Consider the following 17,930-nt stretch of genomic DNA (forward strand, 5'->3'; position numbering starts at 1 on the left):
TAACTTAGCACAACAACAAGTGAATATTTTAAGTGACAAATTAAATAATAATCATCTTGGCGTCTCCCCTTCCGTCTTTCAGTAATTTGTTGATGGTTTGCCCCAGGTTCCTCCACCAGCTGATTCCTATAAGCAGCACCTCAAAAAGACACAAGTGTAAATAAACCATTCAGACAGACATTAACTAAAGTGTGCACCCATTCGAAAATATGTCTAAATGAAATAACCAACTTCAACTATAAATTAATAAAGAAATACTAACACTATGTGGTGGTAGGAGCATCCACCACAAGTAAAAAAAAAAGAAGAGGTTTACTGGAAGTAAAGTCTCATTCCTCCTCCCGACCGCGCGGCCTGACTTCCTGTCTCCGTGTTCAGCCCAGTGTGCAGAGAGCTGCGTCCACGGCCGATGCGCGGCACCCAACACCTGTCGGTGTGAGCCGGGCTGGGGGGGCTCCAACTGCTCCAGCGGTAAGTGTCCCAGCTGCTGTTTGCCGTCACGCCTGTGTGAGAGAGACAGTGTTTTTTTTTCTGTAAAAGCAATCAGAGCTTACAAATGGAAAAACAGACCTGTCTCATGTTACTGCTTTCTTTTAAGTTTTCACGTGTAAATCCTGACTTACGAGGGTCCTTGAACTACTCAGACAAGCCTGTGTGTTTGGGCACGAGGCCGCATTATGACACCTGAGCTTTACTCCTCATGTAGGTATCCTGTTTGTAAACAAATATGTTCCCTGCAACATAATGTAGGTGCAACCTGATGTAATATAGTATCATCATTACCTTGCTGTTGTTTTGTCGAATATTCATTTGTCAGTTACGTTTAACTGTAATAAGTTATTTCATGGTTAAAAGAAAGGTCATGTGACACCATGAATGTGTTACCATCAGACCTTCCTACTAAATGAGGGTCAAATTTAAACAAGTAAATAAACCAAAACCCAAGAATGTTTATGACTGCACAATATTTAATGCAGGTGTTCAGATTACTTTAACTTTTTGTACTTTTGAAGAACTCATTTAATTTGCTACAGTTTAAATTTACACACTATTTCCATGCTGCCTAGTTAACCTAAAGTTTGTACTACAGAATAACAACAGATGAACATAGAAAGTTTATTTATCTGTTTTTAACAAGTGTTATTTGGACTTTACTAATGACTTCTGCTTAAATCTGTTTAACTGTTCTGTTACTTTTTTGGTCTAATGTTTGGGTTTCTGTAGAATCATCTTTATATCCATTTTTAGTTTTTGCCCGTTGCCATGAATTGACAAAAAAATGAAACTTTCAGGAAGTAATCAGTGGATGTACGTCTACAACTGATTAACTTTTGGAGCTCATTTTCATTCAAGATGGTCACCACATTTGGTCAACCTTAGCAAACTCAAAAATGACTTAATCTCAGTTATTTTTACAGATATTGAGCTACAATTTGGAGGGAAAGTAGCTGAGGGTCATTCCCAACACATACATTGAGTGCTAACAGATTGGGTGACATCTTTGTGTAAAGCTATGGCACCCAAGGCGAAGGGCGATGCTTGTTCCTTCACAGAATGCAAATTTTTCATTGTTTTTCTGAAGCGCGTTAAAGCAACGGAGCTTCCGGGTCTTGGAGGCTGACTGTGGTGAGGTCAGGTCCAGGAGGTCTGAGCAGAGGGAGAACGATGGGTAAACCTTGTTAGAACTTTGACTTTAAGAAAAGACAAGATTTTAGTCCACTGACTGTCGAGAGCGGTTCAAGATCCAGCCACAAGTGGAGGAACGAACCAGTTATTTACGGAGGTGGTGACTGATGAGCAACAGCTGGGAGCTGACCCGACACATCTGTAATTTAGGACAGGAGGGGAATACGAGGGAAAAAACTGCCTGTTGAGGTAGTTCTCATGGCATTACCACATATAAACAACATCATCCACAAATTAAGCTATAAGATTTGAGAAAGAAAGACTACTGGAGACAATATCTGGATTGCCGACACATGGAGTGTGGTTACAACAAGGCCACGATTCAAATGCATCTTCATGAAGAGATGCTGCTGTTCTTATTGAAGTTGTAGTAATAAAGCTATGTGGTTGTCCTTGTTTCGAATGTCTTGCATGTGCTGGAGCGTGGTCAGCCTATGGGTGGGTTGCTGGGGTGTGGGTGGCTGTGGTAGACCTCCAGATTTCGTTCCCCATGTCCCCCTTTTGGTGCACCACCCAGACTAGGCCCCACACTGCACTGCCTTTTTCAAGTCAGATGGTCAAATCAAAGAAAACACACACACACAGAAAAGGGGAAGCTAATCACTCTGTGCTGCCACTAGTTGAAGTCACACACGGCCACAGTATTATACCTATCATACACAACATCCCCTCATCTACAAAAATACACCGAATTTTGCTCTTTCACATGGTAACATGAAGCTAACACAAATTAAATGAACGCCCTATCAGTCAGATATGTCAGAAGCCCGTCTTAGTTTTCCGTTTTTTTGATAATGACAAGTTTAACTCCTAGCATATTAAACATAATGCCTACGAACATTTGTGACACAGTTTCTGAGACATCCATCCTTCCTTTGTCAGCACAACCTTTGATCATAAAAACTTGGCGAAGAAATGTGTAGGTTTAATTGAGTCAAAAAGCATTCTTTTGTAAGCCATTAAGAGTTTTTACTAAAATCATGGTTTTTCATTCATCTATTTCAAGGCGTTTTAAGTTTATATGAGGATGTCAAGGGCTGGACTGAGATGGTTCAAGGGTCGTCCATTAAGGTGTTCTTCATGGTCACAAGGAGCTGTATGAAAGGTGAAAGGTGGCGGGTGATATGCATTCATTTAAGGAATGTTGGACCTTTAATTGTCTGAATGCTTAAATACATTAGGACATCTTTAATTCCTTCAAAACATTGTTCTTTGAAATACTGCAGCACACCGGCCCTGTTTGTCTTCTCATGCTACTTTTAGCTTTTAGCCAGTCTTTGGCTAGATTTAGGTACCGTTTTATAATTTTAGCTAGCTTTTAGCTACATTTGCTTTCAAGCTAACCCTTTGATACATTTAGCTAGCTTTTTGTCACTTTACGTCATGTTAGGCGTTAACCTTCTGACCCACATGCAAAATCAACAAGACTGAGTGAGGTAAGGGTTTAATTTTATTTCTTTAAAGGCCGTGACAATTCTGCTTTTCCCTCTGGTAGCTTCGTTCAATCAGAAGTTCCTGGAATGAGAGTGGGGTTACTGGTGTCCTAGAATGAGGTTGTCAGTGAAGCAGAATGAAGTAGCTTACTTAGAATGGTTCTGGTAGAAGCATGGGGTAGTGTGTCCAGGGTCCTGTGTGGAGGATGGATCGCGGAGATTCCTGAGACTGGGTGCCAGAGAATTGATGAAGCGGTGTGGGGGGAAGCAGCGGGCAGGCAGGCTTGCAGGTTCATCCACCGGAGGAAAAAACAATGGAACTTGATCCAGCTAGACAATCCAGAAGCGAACCTAAAGGCTGGCAAAGCACAGGGCTATGAGATCACTGGAAAATAACCGATGAAACAAATCCAAAATCTCTAGTACAGTGACCTGCGAGAGACAGCTAGAGAGACTACCAGTGCACGTTAATCATCCAGCACTGAGTGGAGATTCTGCTGCTCCTTTATCCCCCAACACTGATGAGGCTGATGAGATCCACCTGTGTAGGCTGCCCAGGTTCCTCACCAAGATCCTTGCTGGAACAGATGCATCACTCATACTCACACTCACACACAGGAACCCTGACACTTTAAGCTTTTAGCTACTTTTTACTACTTTATCTTTTAGCTATCCTTTTGCTACTTTTAGCTACTTTTTTGCTACTTTACCTTTTAGCTAGCCTTTTGTTAATCTTTGCTAATCTTTTGCTGCTTTTAGTTGGCACTTTGTTAGTTTTAGCTTTTATGTAGCATTTTACTTCTTTTTGCTTAAACAGCTCTGTTTCATTGTTTAGATATTTTGCTAACAGACAGATGACAAACAGGCAATTATCAGACTAGTAATAAGACAAAAAAAACTTTATTATTGTATAATTTTAATAATCAGAGTTGATGAAAGGGAAGCAGGGGAGATGATGAGTGTGACAGACACTACAAGGTCTAAACGGGCGATAAAGAGAAGAATATCTGATTGAAAAGAAAGCTTGAACACAGTGTCATGGTTCAAAAGCATCCACTGATTTAAACAAACTCATAATGTTAGAAGATGTTAACAATGCTACTGACATCACCAGTGGTTGATGGACACTAGGTCTCCTGAAATGAAGAAACAGTGATATTTATGCACTTTGAGAAATCAGTTATCAATATAATTACAATTACAAAGGCACCATCCAACGTCAGAGGACCCGTTTGAGACAAAAAAACCTGCAGACAGCTCTATCACTAAAAGAACACGTCACACTGCAGGTTTCAGTGTTGATGCTGTTGAAGCTGCTTTAATCTGTTAGGTCAGCTGCTGCGCCATCCAGCCAACCTTCGTTCTGCCTTTCCTTCGAGCAGCAAGTCAGCAACAGTCAAGGCTAATGAACTGAGTGTGTTATACAGGTCACTGGGCCCTGACAATATGTCTGAGGGTCAATTTGGGTAACAACTACTGGAATGGGGGACGGCTGAGCTCAGAGCTGGAATAATAGGAACCTCAAACTGCGTAGCAGGGAAAAACTTGGGGCTCTGGAGCTTGAAATTTAATATGAATTAAAATAAGACAAGATGCTCAGTAGGATTCAAAATCAGCAGTAACTGTTAGGATGTAAGGTTTTTGTATTATGTTTTGTCTTCATATTTCAGTTCGAGTTTATTGTTTGTTATTTAGTTGTCTCTTCCTTGTGCCTCAGCCACCATTCACTTCTCCTCAGTCACACTCTCTCTCTTCCCTTTTCTCACCCATCTACACCTGCCTCTAGCTCCATAATCATCTCACCTGTGCCCACTTCCACTAATCACCCTCTGCCTTTAATACCCGGTCACATTTTCTACTTCGCTGCTGGTTCATTGTCATACTCTTGTCTCCCTGATGTTCTGTTTGCTCGTGCCTTCTTGTCTCCCAGTGGTTCGTCTTTAGTCTCAGGTCTGTTCAGGTTTAGTTTAGTTTAGTTAGTTAATGTTTTTTTGCATTTANGTTCATGTTTTGTTTAGTTAATATTTTTGAATTTAGTTTAGGTTTTGCTGCCACGTCAGCCTTTGTTTTGGGTTTGCTTTTTATTTCTAAATAAATTAGTTTTTTTTTATCACCATGAGTCTGCGCTCAGGGTTCGCCTCCTTCCACCCCGTTCATGACAGTAACAGTTGTAACATCATGCACCATATGTCAGAGTGCAATACGTATCTTATATGATACAATTGTTTTCTCCGCTTGGCGCCTCTTGGAGCTCGCATCCCTGGATAGGTGAAAAAAAATGTTAGGAGTCGTGGCATTTTACGACAGATAATTCAGAAATAACAGGTCTGTTATAGCCTTAGATGTACAGGTGCCTGTACCACAATGATTAATAAATCTACATTTTGTTAATTTTCTCCAACTCCTGCAATCGGTGTGTAAATACACACACCACTGACTCATTGAAGGTGCATTGAAGCAGATGCTGCTTGCAGAGAAAGCACAACATACTCTGCTTGTGTTTTTAGGCAAACATATTAATTATTTTAGGAGCTTAATGCTAGATTTGAATAGTATTATTATTATTCTGTCTTTAAATTTGGAATATTTCTGAAAATGCTCAGGGCTACAAGCCCAAATGTCCAGGTCTAACCACGCCGTGGATAAATAATATCCATCCATCTTCTAATGATTATCCATGTTCGGGTCACAGAGACAACAGGTCCAGGAGAGAAACCCAAACATCCCCTTCCCCAGTGGCAATAATGATATTTACAAAAACAGGCCAAATCAGCCTATCGTAATTAATAAAGTGTGCTCCAGTAGATTAATTAAACATGAGGGTGCCTGCCAAGATGGGTTAACTCTACTGTAAACTCAATTCACACCTTAGAAGTAAACATAACCTCTAACCCCAAAATGCCCTTACATTTTATCAGGACTGGGTTTGGTTCCCATAAGGACTATTGAACCTGACAAGGTAGGCAATTATCCAAGAAAAGGTCCTAAAAAGGAAACTAAAGTGTGGTTTAGGTCCTCGGGTTTTGTTTTGAAGTGTCATCTCTGTGCCCAGACATACGTTTAATGGTGGGATAGTTTTAGTTCGAATTTGACCATGAAACTCAAGGGAAAACACGTCTTTGCTCAGCATGGAAAACTGGTGAAACGCTGCAGATGTTGTTTCTCACTGGGAATCTTTTTGTCTTATTGTGAGTGGTGCTTGCTGTTCCCATAAGTCCTCCATTCCTGGTAGACTTGGTAATCACTAAACAGACACAAAAACCATCCTCTCCAAGCCTTCACGGTGTCTAGTGTAAGATTGGTGCCAAATCCAAACAGCTGGCAGCTCAAATTACCGGATTATCTTGGCTGATTTTTTTTTTTCCTTATTAAACTCTCTCTTGGTGTTAGATAAGAGGAAGTATTTTTTTTAACTTTATTAAAACATGTTTTGAAGACACAGCCAAGAAGCTTTAGTTTAATTCACTGATTTAGTGACCTGTAGATAACACTGGGAAGTTTTAAAAATTCCTCCTCCTTGATAAACAAATTATTGAAGTGAAAAAATTAAAATAACATGAACTCCTCCATGAGTCGCTGATGCATCCTCTCTTGTGACTAAACCCTGCCACAGTAGAGTGGGTTTTTTTGTTGTTGTTCCCAGCCGTCTTGAATAGGCCAATGAAAGAGAACAATCTGTTCTCCAGGAAGTGAATGAGGAGCCCCAGGCCTTTCGAGCTTGGCCTTTCTTCAATCTAGGTCAAGTTTCACAAAGGTACCAGGATGGCAGACTTGAATACAGGAAGGTTTTACATGTGCATTTTAGTATCTCAGATCTCCTCCTCCTCTTTGTCCCATTACATCCCCGTCCTCGTCCCTCACCCCTGTTAGCAAGCCTGGGCCAGACTGCCCGAGGAAAGGGATGTATACACTTTTTATCCACTCAGAGTGAAGCGCACTACTGCAGGAGGAATAAAAAGAGCCTGTTAATCACTTGAACAACTTCAGAATAGTAGGCTCGTTGTAGACGTCCATGTTGATCTGCTGCGGTGCTTATGAAGACAAGAATGGGACTAGAAAAGAAAAAGTTAAATATATGAACATTTTAACTTTAAATAATAAGCCAAGTAAATTTGGTGTTGAATTAGTTTATTTTTATCTATTTTTTTCCGCTTTTTGGAATAAAAAAGAGAAATTCAGACTTTTTTAAATGTATTCTTTCAATAGTTTGCCCCGTCTATTGTTATTAGACAGATGAGATGTGTGGTTTCATTAGGTTAATGATCATATTTAAAATTGTAACAACTCAGGAACTGATTCACTAAGGCTCTCCTCACAAAGATCTGCTCCTCAGTACATTAGGACAGTTATTATTTACATAAGAAGAGGACATGATCCAAACACTCCAAGAATGCCAGGTTAGGTGTATAACAGCAGTTAGAACCTTCACCCCTGCTGCTCGAAGCTGCAGAGGGCTGACCCTCTCATTCATCGTAATGAAGTCCAACACCAAGGCACTCAGGGCTCGTGAGTATCTCCACATCGACCTAATGCCTCTCTCTGTGAGCTACTCCAGAGTCATAGAGAATCCAGCTCTTCTTCAGCAGTTGAAGAGCATCTAGCTGTAGCCATCCAACTATAACTAGATGGTAATGCTCAGCTGAACCTATAAGCTCAGGCGAGGTAACATTTCATGTACCCAATACCAATTTGAGATGTCAGAAATCAGCACGCCAGGGCCCCGCCCTCACCTGCTACCTGGCTCACCCTACGCTTGACCTTGAGGTTCTGGGCTCATGTGGAGGTGGCTGCCTGTAGCTTTTTTGCACTTGACCTGCTCAAACCCCAGGAACCTAGGCTAGAGCACCAGGCAAGCTGGATCCCAGAGGATGCCTTTCTCCACTATTTCAGGCAAGGTGACCTGTTTGTTGTTGTTTTCCTTTATCAAGGTTTTCACAGCTCTTTTAGCCTGACCCCTCCTCTGAGGTTAACTTGCTTTCGGAGACCTGACCAGGAGCTAACACTTCAGACAGCATGGCCTTCAAGATCATGGGGATACTCAGACCCTTCCACTACTTTAATGTGGCTATTTTGCAAATATCCATTACATAACATCCAAATTAATCATTTGAAGTTAATACTTTTAAAAGACACTGTAAGCATATTTAGATGACTTTCAGTTTTCTCTCTTGTGAGGTTCTTTTAGGATAGGGTTTCAAATATATCTTGTAGTCGCCAAGGAATTATACTATTATAATGCTATTATGAATTACTTGCTTACATGACGTTCTGCTTTGTGTACATTTAGGTACTTGTCAGTATTAGGATACTAGCAATCTCTTCTGTTTGTACACAGCTGTTTATAAATGGTGGTTTTTCATGCACTTCCCTTTATCTCACAAACTTGTGAGCTTTCAATGGGTTATCTGAAACTGTCAATACCATTTACCCGAGACACCTCATATGCTGGCATACATGAACACTGTGAGCTACAGGTTAAACTGCTAGCGAGAGGACTAATTAAGATTACCCTCATAGTTTAAATGTGTATGTTCTAAAAACCTATTCAAACGTTGTGCTGTTTGGTAGGCTGCATGTAAAAATAGCATCCAGATGCTGAGCATAGTGGAGCATTTAGCATTGTGGTAAATGTTTATGTCAGAGGTTTTTTATGACCTAACCAGAGCTAAAAAGAAAAAAGGACTGAATATTGGACACAAATACAAAAGCACAGGAGATGAAGGACATCATCACTGCAATCAGTAGCTCTACTGCAGCTGCTGTGTGTTTATTCTAATCAAACCAGTGAAACCAGCTACAGAGCTCAGGCTGTAGAATCCCACAGGGTAGACTTATATGAGTCAGCCAACACCCCGAGTTTGGACCATCAGAGGAGACGTTTTGAAAGCCTCCTGCCAGCTGGTGATGGTGGGTTGTTCAGATGTCATCACTGATTTAATGGCAACCAAAGAACACAACTAAAGAAGAAAAAAATGTCTGTGAAAATGCAGTGTGAATTCTGTGTGCTGAATGAGTTTGCTGCCAAAAGTAACAAAAGTCTAGCTAAAATCTAAAAGTAGCAACATGGTAGCTAAAAGCTGAAAGTAATAAAATGATGGCTAAAAATTAAAAGTAGTATACCAAAGCAATAAAAGAAGAAGTATGCAAAAAGGAATAATGTTTTTGATGGAATAGAAGAGATCTCAATGTATTTCTATGAGGAAAATATTTGTAAATAAAGTTAAATATATTTAGGAGTATAAAAGTTGCAAAAACCAACTCATGTTTTTTTATAGACTATTGGGCTACAGCAAAATAAACATCATAGGGAAAAATTGACAACTTTAACCCTGTTAAAGAAAGCGATGCTTTATAAAAACAAAAAATGTGCTTCACTTGCAACAGTGGAGCTGAGGTTATAAATCTTGTCAGAAACTTAATTCTTTCCTTTTTCCAAGTCAAAAATGTCACTTTTCCCTGAACTTAAAATAGACCTTCATGATGTAGAGCCCCTTAATGAGCGGTTTGGCATTGACCGAGCTTTCTTCACTCCCTCCAGTTTTTCCTAGTAATTTATATGCCTTGAGGCCATGGGATCCTGATGTGTTCTCCTGAGTGTAATGTTGTAGGCGTGGCCTCATGGAGGCCAACATCAGCAGACTAAGGTTAACCAGCTGGGGTCAGGTCGTGTTCTGCCAGCGCACACAGAAATACAGTCTCTGGTTAGGTTAGATTCAGATGATTTTTTTTAATGTTTACTTTTTTGCATCAGCAACATGCTTTGGTTTCAACCCCAAGAGAAGAATAAAGAGAATATGTTTTAAACACATCCCAGATTGTTTAGTTTTGTTCTAAATGTGCTGGATCAGAGTCAGTATTTCACCCGTGCCTCTCATCTTCTCTCTTCTTATTAAGTGATAACTTTAAGTGTAAAAAAAAAACCCAAAAAAGTTTATTTATTTCCTCCCTCATTCCACCTAGAAATTGGAGATCTAGCGGGAAGGAATGCAAATCACCCGCTGCCTTTTACGCCGGAGTTTTAGACTAAAACGCTTATGTTGAGATGAGTTGTAATCGTTTTGGTCAATCGGTTCTCTCAGCCACTACCACGCCAAATTTTACCTCAACATCTGCTAAACTGACTGAGTTGTAGCCACTTTCCTGTTAGCTAATGTTAGCTGTGGTGGCCATCTTGAACTTGGATGACTCTGAAAGTTAATCGATCACTTGTAGATACATCCAAACAGACAAATGAACATGTGCACACTCCCGGAGAAATCAGCGAAAACAGTACCGCCATGATACTGTTTTCTGTTGATGATAACAGAACATACGTGTGGTCAGCTCCAACCCATTCGACTTGTCTGAACAGACTGAGGCACGTTCATCTTGTTAGGTTTGGTGTAAAAGAGCACCATGATGCAGATTTAACACGTGACATTGGACGTGCAAGGAAGTCTTTATGTCAATAGGCTAATCAGAACATATTTTTTTAAGCTTTGGTGAAATCCTGCACTGTGTTCATGCTAAAGACTTGTGCAGTCTCAAAATCAGAACAAATGCAGGTACATTTTTCACTTTCATGTGAAGCTGAACAAAATAGATGGTGTTCATGTTTGACTTTCGTGCTCAGACGGACCAAAGTGAGCCGAAGAAGCTCTCATCCATTTCATTATCCCTGGTTTTTCCTTCAAATTTAGATTCAAAGTTTGTTTTAAACGTCAAAATAATTTGCTAGATCATCTGAAAATGCTATCTTTCGCCCTCCTGAAGTTGGGCACCCACATCTGAGAAACCTCTAAATTCTAATTTTTACTGTTTGATCCGTCTTCTCAGCTTGTGACAGTAGCCACTGGGGTCCCCACTGCAGCAACAAATGTCAGTGTCAGAACGGAGCCCTCTGTAACCCCATCACCGGAGCCTGCATCTGCACGCCTGGACACAGAGGGTGGCGCTGCGAGGCCCGGTGTGAATTGGGAACCTACGGTAACGGCTGCCAGCAGAAGTGCCAGTGCCAGAATGGAGCTGCCTGTCACCATGTCACCGGCGAATGCAAGTGCTCGCCAGGATACACTGGAGCTTTGTAAGTCAGCTGGGAGAATGTGTTAGAAGTCGTTTCATGTTTCTAATTCAAACAGCCAGAAGTCAAGTAAATGTCCACTATGTGGACTTCATACAAACAAGTTTAATTCTCAGTTTTCACTTATTGTTTGTGGATTCCAAGACCAGTTTTAATTTTCTTTTGGAGTGGATTGCTTTGAAAATGAGAATCGGCTCATCTGTTTCCACGAGTTGACTCGGACCAAATACTAAAGAAACCTGGTAAGACCTGAACATGGAAGCTAATGACTCATGGAGCTGGTCAACATTATCCTAAATTACAGTTTTTCTTGTGCACCTAATCACAGGGATGCATCTGTATCATTTGCCCACCGCAACAGTTTAGTTAGCGATACACCTGCTCATTTTGAATGAGCAAATGTATCCAAACCTATGACTTTACTACTGCATGTGTCACTGCATGCTTATGGAAGATGTCCTTAAATAATAATGAAGTGTCTTCAAAAGGTGGACGTTTCTTCTGGGCCTTCAGCGACGCTTTTGTCGATCATGGAAATGACTTGACAGACAGAAGTTATTTTGAACAGTGAGACTTTATTCAAAACAACAGTCTGTGCCAAACAGGACTTCTGGCCAATCTTGTGAAGATCCCCCGTTTCTCAGGGGCTGCTTGTTTTTATAATTATGTTACCACACCCCGAACAGTAAAAAGACACCCGCATCCTACTGGGACGGACCTGAACAATACACTCAATTCCATTTATGGGGATATACTAGGGTCTTCATACGAGCAACAGCTAACTGCACGTTTTCGACAACGTGAGCGTAAGAGCCCACGGTTCACTTCTTAAAAAGGCGTTGTGGCTGAGGACAGTGTCTCTCAAAATGATAGCTCAGGCCTCATGGCCTGAACACAGATGCAGACCAGTTACCTCAATAACAAAGCCTATTTTTCAGGAAAAGTCTGTGTATTGTAAAAATTATATACGTTACATAGGAAATTTTAGAGCAGTTGAAACTCTCCTGATGTGGTTTCAACAGGTTTTCTGTCTCCAATGAGACAAAGTAGCAAAAGATGTCTACCTTAAGATAGTAGGACAAAGTATTTATTAGTGTTGTGATTTTCTAGTCTAATACGATACGTATCTTGATACACTGCAAACAGTCTGATTTACAGTATTAAAGACTCATGAGCAGCAAACAAGCAAACAACACCCCATAATTCAGCCTTTGATCACGCTACAATGCAAGTCAGTGTCAGTTTTGATTGGACATACTGAGATTCAGTTAAATACAGAAAACAAAACAAAGAATGATTGGGTTAGTTTTGGAGACTAATTCTTTACTGCGTCCTCGTGTCCTGCATTTGGGTCCTCATTCTTGACTCTATGACAAGTTATAGATCGGCTCATTTTGGGCAACTTGTTATACGAGCGGACTCAGAGTCTGAAAACTAAAGTCTGTGCTAAAAGGAAAGTTGTCATCTTACTAATAGTCTCTCACCAGGGTTTCCTTTTTTTTTTCTAAACATTAAAAACTCACAAACTTTGACGCTCAAAACAATGAAAGAAAATGTTATTCATATTGTGAACTTAAACTGAGTCTTTAGTTAGACTTTCTTTGATTATTCTGGTCAGACTGGGTTTTTTTTGCTTAGCTTAGTCATTATATTCGAATGCTATTTGTTCTTGCAACTAATGAGCGTATCATAAAGAACAAACTGTCTTAAAGTTATTAATGAAATAGGGCATTTTATTCCTCAATTAAATACAAAACTGTTTTGAACAACTTAAGTGAGATGAACTGGATGGAGTTGACAAATAAACTTCTGTTGAGATCTAATATTAATATTAATTCAGATTTCCGTGAAAATGTCATTTTGTCAGATATGTTTTAAGTTCTTTCAAATTAAATGTTTGAAGTTTTGACAAAGGCATCCCCATCATTTGGAACCAGAATAAAAAATCTCCATGCAAAAATGGCATCAAATATAAAAAAGTTGTAACCAGATGCTGTTTTTTTTTTCTCCCAGCTGTGAAAACCTGTGTCCTCCAGGTAAACATGGGCAGCAGTGTGAGGAGAGATGTCCCTGTCAGAATGGAGGAGTGTGCCACCATGTGACCGGAGAGTGCTCCTGTCCCGTGGGATGGATGGTAACACAACCTCAACAGACTTTTTATTCTTAAATTTTATAAACAATAGTTTTGGGGCATTTTCACAACTAGTGACTGTTTGGCTCACTGGGACGATACAGTAACAAAAAAATGAGCAAAATCACCTAAAATACAGAAGTAAAGAGTTTAAAACAGAGGTTCTGTGGGTATAAATGGAATGAGAAACAATGTAAAATAGTCAGATAGTAATAATGAGGCAGCATAACGTGACCTAGATGGAAACTAATCAAATGGTTCAAGGAATAAGTTAACATCACTTTAGAGACTATCTAAAGATAGAAAAACATTGTAAAGTTTTGTATAATCTGTTTCATAAGTTCAGATGTGATGGAGCTTTATCAGTGCAAAGTGATTTGTTCTTCAGTTATAACATAAAAACATAGATTTTGACCATTATTATGAGAATGAGTTCATATTTTTCATACCTAACACACAGCTCTGCACATAAAAATGTGTGTGTAAAGACTCGAGCTGTCAAAGCTGCACCGCACAGACGAAAGTTTAGAATATTAATCAAAATGGCGACTCGTGGGCCAAATTCAGAGAGAATCTGATGCAGAACCTGAACCTACCTCGTTCTTACAGCTGTATATGTCCCACTGATCCTTCCTTTAATAGCAAATAATTGAAATTAAAACGTTTTTTCTGTATTTTAAAGTATTGCTGCTTACATGTTGGTGCTTGAGTTTGCGCATTGTTGACGTCAAACATACAAACTTCCTCAACAATTTTCTATGACCTTGTTTCAAATTCTGGTCCCTGAGCCAAGTTTGTTGGTGCCCCCTGGTTTAGACTCTATATTTAAATACCTGCTCCTGATGCTTTCAGGGGACAGTGTGTGGACAGCCATGTCCAGAGGGACGATTTGGACAAAACTGTTCTCAGGAGTGTCAGTGTCACAATAACGGCGTCTGTCTGGCATCCACTGGACAATGTCTCTGTAGCCCTGGGTACACTGGAGACCGGTAAGATTATTATTATTTTATCTTTTTTCTAAATGGATACCTGGCAGTTTGTAGCAATTATGTTTCTATAAATAAAAATTCAAAATTAATTTTATTATGAAAATTAAATCATTTTGGAACCTAAAGCCACTTTTTAAAGGCAACTTAAAATCTTGCATGTTGAGCATTTGGCTCTCCATCCATCCATCCATCCATCCATCCATTCATTTACTCATCCATCCATCCATCCAGTACAGGCACAGGTTTTAACCAGGTCTCCTCAAAGAAAAGCATTCTGCTGAATCTGTTTTTTAGATCATTTGTTTTCTGTGCGCTTAGTTTAGTTTTAGTATGAATAATATTCTCTGTATATGATCACAGACAATTAAGTTAAGAATCTTTTATAGGAACAATGAATTAGGAGTCCATCCAGTCTGGATGGTTTTCCCTCAACTTTTCTTTTTCCTGTCGGCCATACTGATTTTCTTTACTTCACTTACACGTGTGTCAACCTCTCCTCGGTCTCCTGCCACAGTTACTTAAAGGCTAAAACAGTCAATGGATTACTGTAAATGTGAAAAGAAATGTGCAACTGCAAACAACGATTTGATATTTACCAGTCAGTGTTTGTATAAATTCACATTTGGATCTGGACCACCTTCCACCATTTGAAAACTGCTGCTCTATTCTGACGAGGTTGAGCTGGTTTTAAGACAGTTTTTAAAAATCAGTATCAAAATCACAACATTTTACTGTCTTACCATTCTTGTAGTTTGAATTCCTTTTAATAAAATGCCTGACAATGTGTGGGGTTTTCTTTGGTTGTATGTAGTGTTACCCTCCCCCCAGTCCATCGCAGGGTGTCCACAGAGACACAGATAACCATTCATTCTCATTTACTGATGATCTACAGTCTCAACTTAAATTGACACCTATATCTATGGTCATTTGCACTTTCTGATCATCATGTACAATCCAAAGCAAATACTCTTTTCCTACTCAAGAGAAAGGACAGAAAACACCCCCAGGAACTCTAATCTGTGTTTTCTCATACTAATCTCAGTTGATTGCTGCACAAGGCTTTTGAACCACATAATTGCCAATATCAGTGTGAGTGCCATGTAATTAGATATACCAGTGACTAGACAGGAATAGCTTTCTAAGTGTACTTTTATAAGTAAATAAGGGTTTGAAGCAAACCAAACATCACAGTAATGCATTGAGTTGAACATAACACACCCAAACCCACGATAGGCTTTCAGTTCTGTCTTCTGCGATAGACGAGGAATGAAAATGTGTCTGGTGTTATTGGAAATACTTTGGACCAACAATTACTGTTTTCATGTTTTCAGATCATTTTGTTGAACTGTTTCCCTTGTTAGAAAACAATCATGTCAGTGTGTGAGCATCAGTGTGTATATTCTAATGGTTTTTCTTCCTGCATTTTCAGACCATTGTTTGTTCTTTTAAATTCGTGCTAAGGTTTTCCATATCTTTGTTTTCTGAATTCCCTCCCTGCTGTAGCAGCACATTTACTTTGCTTACTTGCTTGTGTTTGGGTCCTTCACCAACCTCGCAATTTCATTATGAAATAACCTTGAGATACTTTGCAAGGCTTTAAAAAAATGACTTCATGGCTAAAGAAATTTCCCAAGTGGTCATTAGTGATTGGAATTACAGCTCTTTTCTGGGATTCAGATCATGTGGCTCAGCTTGGCTCTCAAACGGCTCTTTACTTAAGGTGGTATTTCACAGGGCTCTGAGTAGTTTTTGCGAACAGCATTTTATGAGGGAGTCTCCAGAATGGCTCTAAAATGTTTTGCAATTCTCACACCTTGTGTGAGTTGCAAATGCACGCAGCCTCATCGCTTGAGTTTTTACCATGTTAAAAAGAAATGTCTGGCTACTTTTCTCTCAAAATAGTTACAGAGTAGGCATCTCCAGCTTGCCTTGAACACATCTGAGTTTTTCAGCAGTCGTCGCCAGCCCGTCTCAGCTGTTTTTTTGATCCCTGCACTGGAGCTCTTCTCAGATGGACTACATGTGAGCCAGTAGTTCTATCTGCCTAGCTTCATTTTAAGAGTGTGCTCCAGGAGATTGAATCGTAAATAATCTGTGGTGGGAACAAAGCACTCCAAGGTGGGCGACACAATAATGTGCATGGCCAAGAATACAGTTTAGCAAGCTGCGGACACAAAGCTTGGCTGTGATTTTTAAAAACATCATAGCTGAAAATCCCCCCCCCCCTTTTTTTTTGTTTGTTTGTTTGTTTTACCAACTAATATTCCAACAGCTGCAGCTCAGTGAGATACCACCTTTACCTCTCTGGTAAGCTGAACCAAATGATCCAGATTCCTAAAAAGTCAGAATTCCCACAACTAATAAACATAAACATAGTTGAAAGCCCTTCTGAGTGCAGGTATTGATTCCTTTTACTTGTAGAAATCGCTGCACACTTTCACTTCCTGTCGCTTGCTGTTAACAGGTGTCAAGAGGAGTGTCCTGTTGGGACTTACGGCGCTGGATGTTCAAAGATATGTCGCTGTAAGAACAACAGCAAGTGTTACCATACCAATGGAATGTGCCTGTGTGAGCCGGGATACACGGGGGAAACTTGTGATATCCGACTGTGTCCCGAAGGGCGTTATGGCTTCCAGTGCAAAAGCAAATGTCCATGCCATGCTCCAACCACTCGCAGGTATGCAATGAATGATATAGCTGTCTTTCTGCAGCAAGAAAGTATTTTTTCTTTCTAAATATTACTCTGAATTTCTCACTTCTGTGAAAATCCAACTGTGGTGTAACATTCATGAAAAAAGCATTCATTTTTGTATCTATATGTTCTCCAGCGTGAGTGCTGATCTCATGGACAGCTGTTTCTGTCAGGGTGGCACAGTTGGTGAGCTGTGCGTGTTGCTGCAGAGAACAGCTGCCCTGCTTCTTCTCAGTGGGACTGTTGTGTCAGATAGTCGAGCTGACATCCAGATAGAATCATCAAGACAACTCTAACAAGCTCCAAGCAGCACAGATAATGTACACACTTCTGAAATCTGCTGAATTAAACATCATAGAGACCCCTTCAGGTTCACTTTCTCTCAGCCAGGTCTCCACAAAATAAAGGTGTTTGGGTTTGATTCACACCCTTTTGTTGTGTTAGCTTATTTAGTCTTAAACAATTTTTGTTGTTGTTGTTTGTTTTATAACAGCTCAGAATGATTTTTTAATCCACTATACCAATTATTTGCATACTTTATGTCATGTCTTGTGGGAAGCACAGAAGAGGTAGACTGCAGTAAATATACTCACTGACACAAAAACGTTAAGCACCCAGACAAATTAAATGAAACTGTAAGTGCTGAAATATCATGTGACTGTTTGCACTGATGACAACAGCAGATCAAATGGATGACAAGGTTGGCAGTACAGGCACACAGTTGGTCCCATGTCTCCTTCAGGCCTGATACAAACACAGATTTGGTGCAGACTGGAGTCGTACAGCTGTTGTATTGTCACCTGTGGCAAGTCAGCCCACAGTTGTTGTAACTAGACCTCGAGATCTGGCAGATTGGCGCTGGGTCAGAGTTGACGTCCGAGCTTATCCCACACATGTTGGATCTGGGATAGATGAGAGGACCTGGCTGACCTTTGCAGGA

General features: G+C 40.1%; 1 protein-coding gene across 1 annotated transcript in view; it reads left to right on the forward strand.

The window, feature by feature from the left end:
* Positions 1 to 17,930, forward strand: part of megf10 (multiple EGF-like-domains 10) — a 58,810-nt gene that overhangs the window by 22,277 nt on the left and 18,603 nt on the right. The window contains exons 5-9 of the mRNA XM_017434028.3: positions 379 to 471; positions 10,935 to 11,181; positions 13,192 to 13,312; positions 14,162 to 14,298; positions 16,763 to 16,975. Coding sequence (XP_017289517.1) covers positions 379 to 471; positions 10,935 to 11,181; positions 13,192 to 13,312; positions 14,162 to 14,298; positions 16,763 to 16,975 — 811 coding nt within the window. The remainder of the gene's footprint in view (positions 1 to 378; positions 472 to 10,934; positions 11,182 to 13,191; positions 13,313 to 14,161; positions 14,299 to 16,762; positions 16,976 to 17,930) is intronic.

This window comes from Kryptolebias marmoratus, linkage group LG14, assembly GCF_001649575.2.
Source record: "Kryptolebias marmoratus isolate JLee-2015 linkage group LG14, ASM164957v2, whole genome shotgun sequence".
Taxonomy (NCBI): domain Eukaryota; kingdom Metazoa; phylum Chordata; class Actinopteri; order Cyprinodontiformes; family Rivulidae; genus Kryptolebias; species Kryptolebias marmoratus.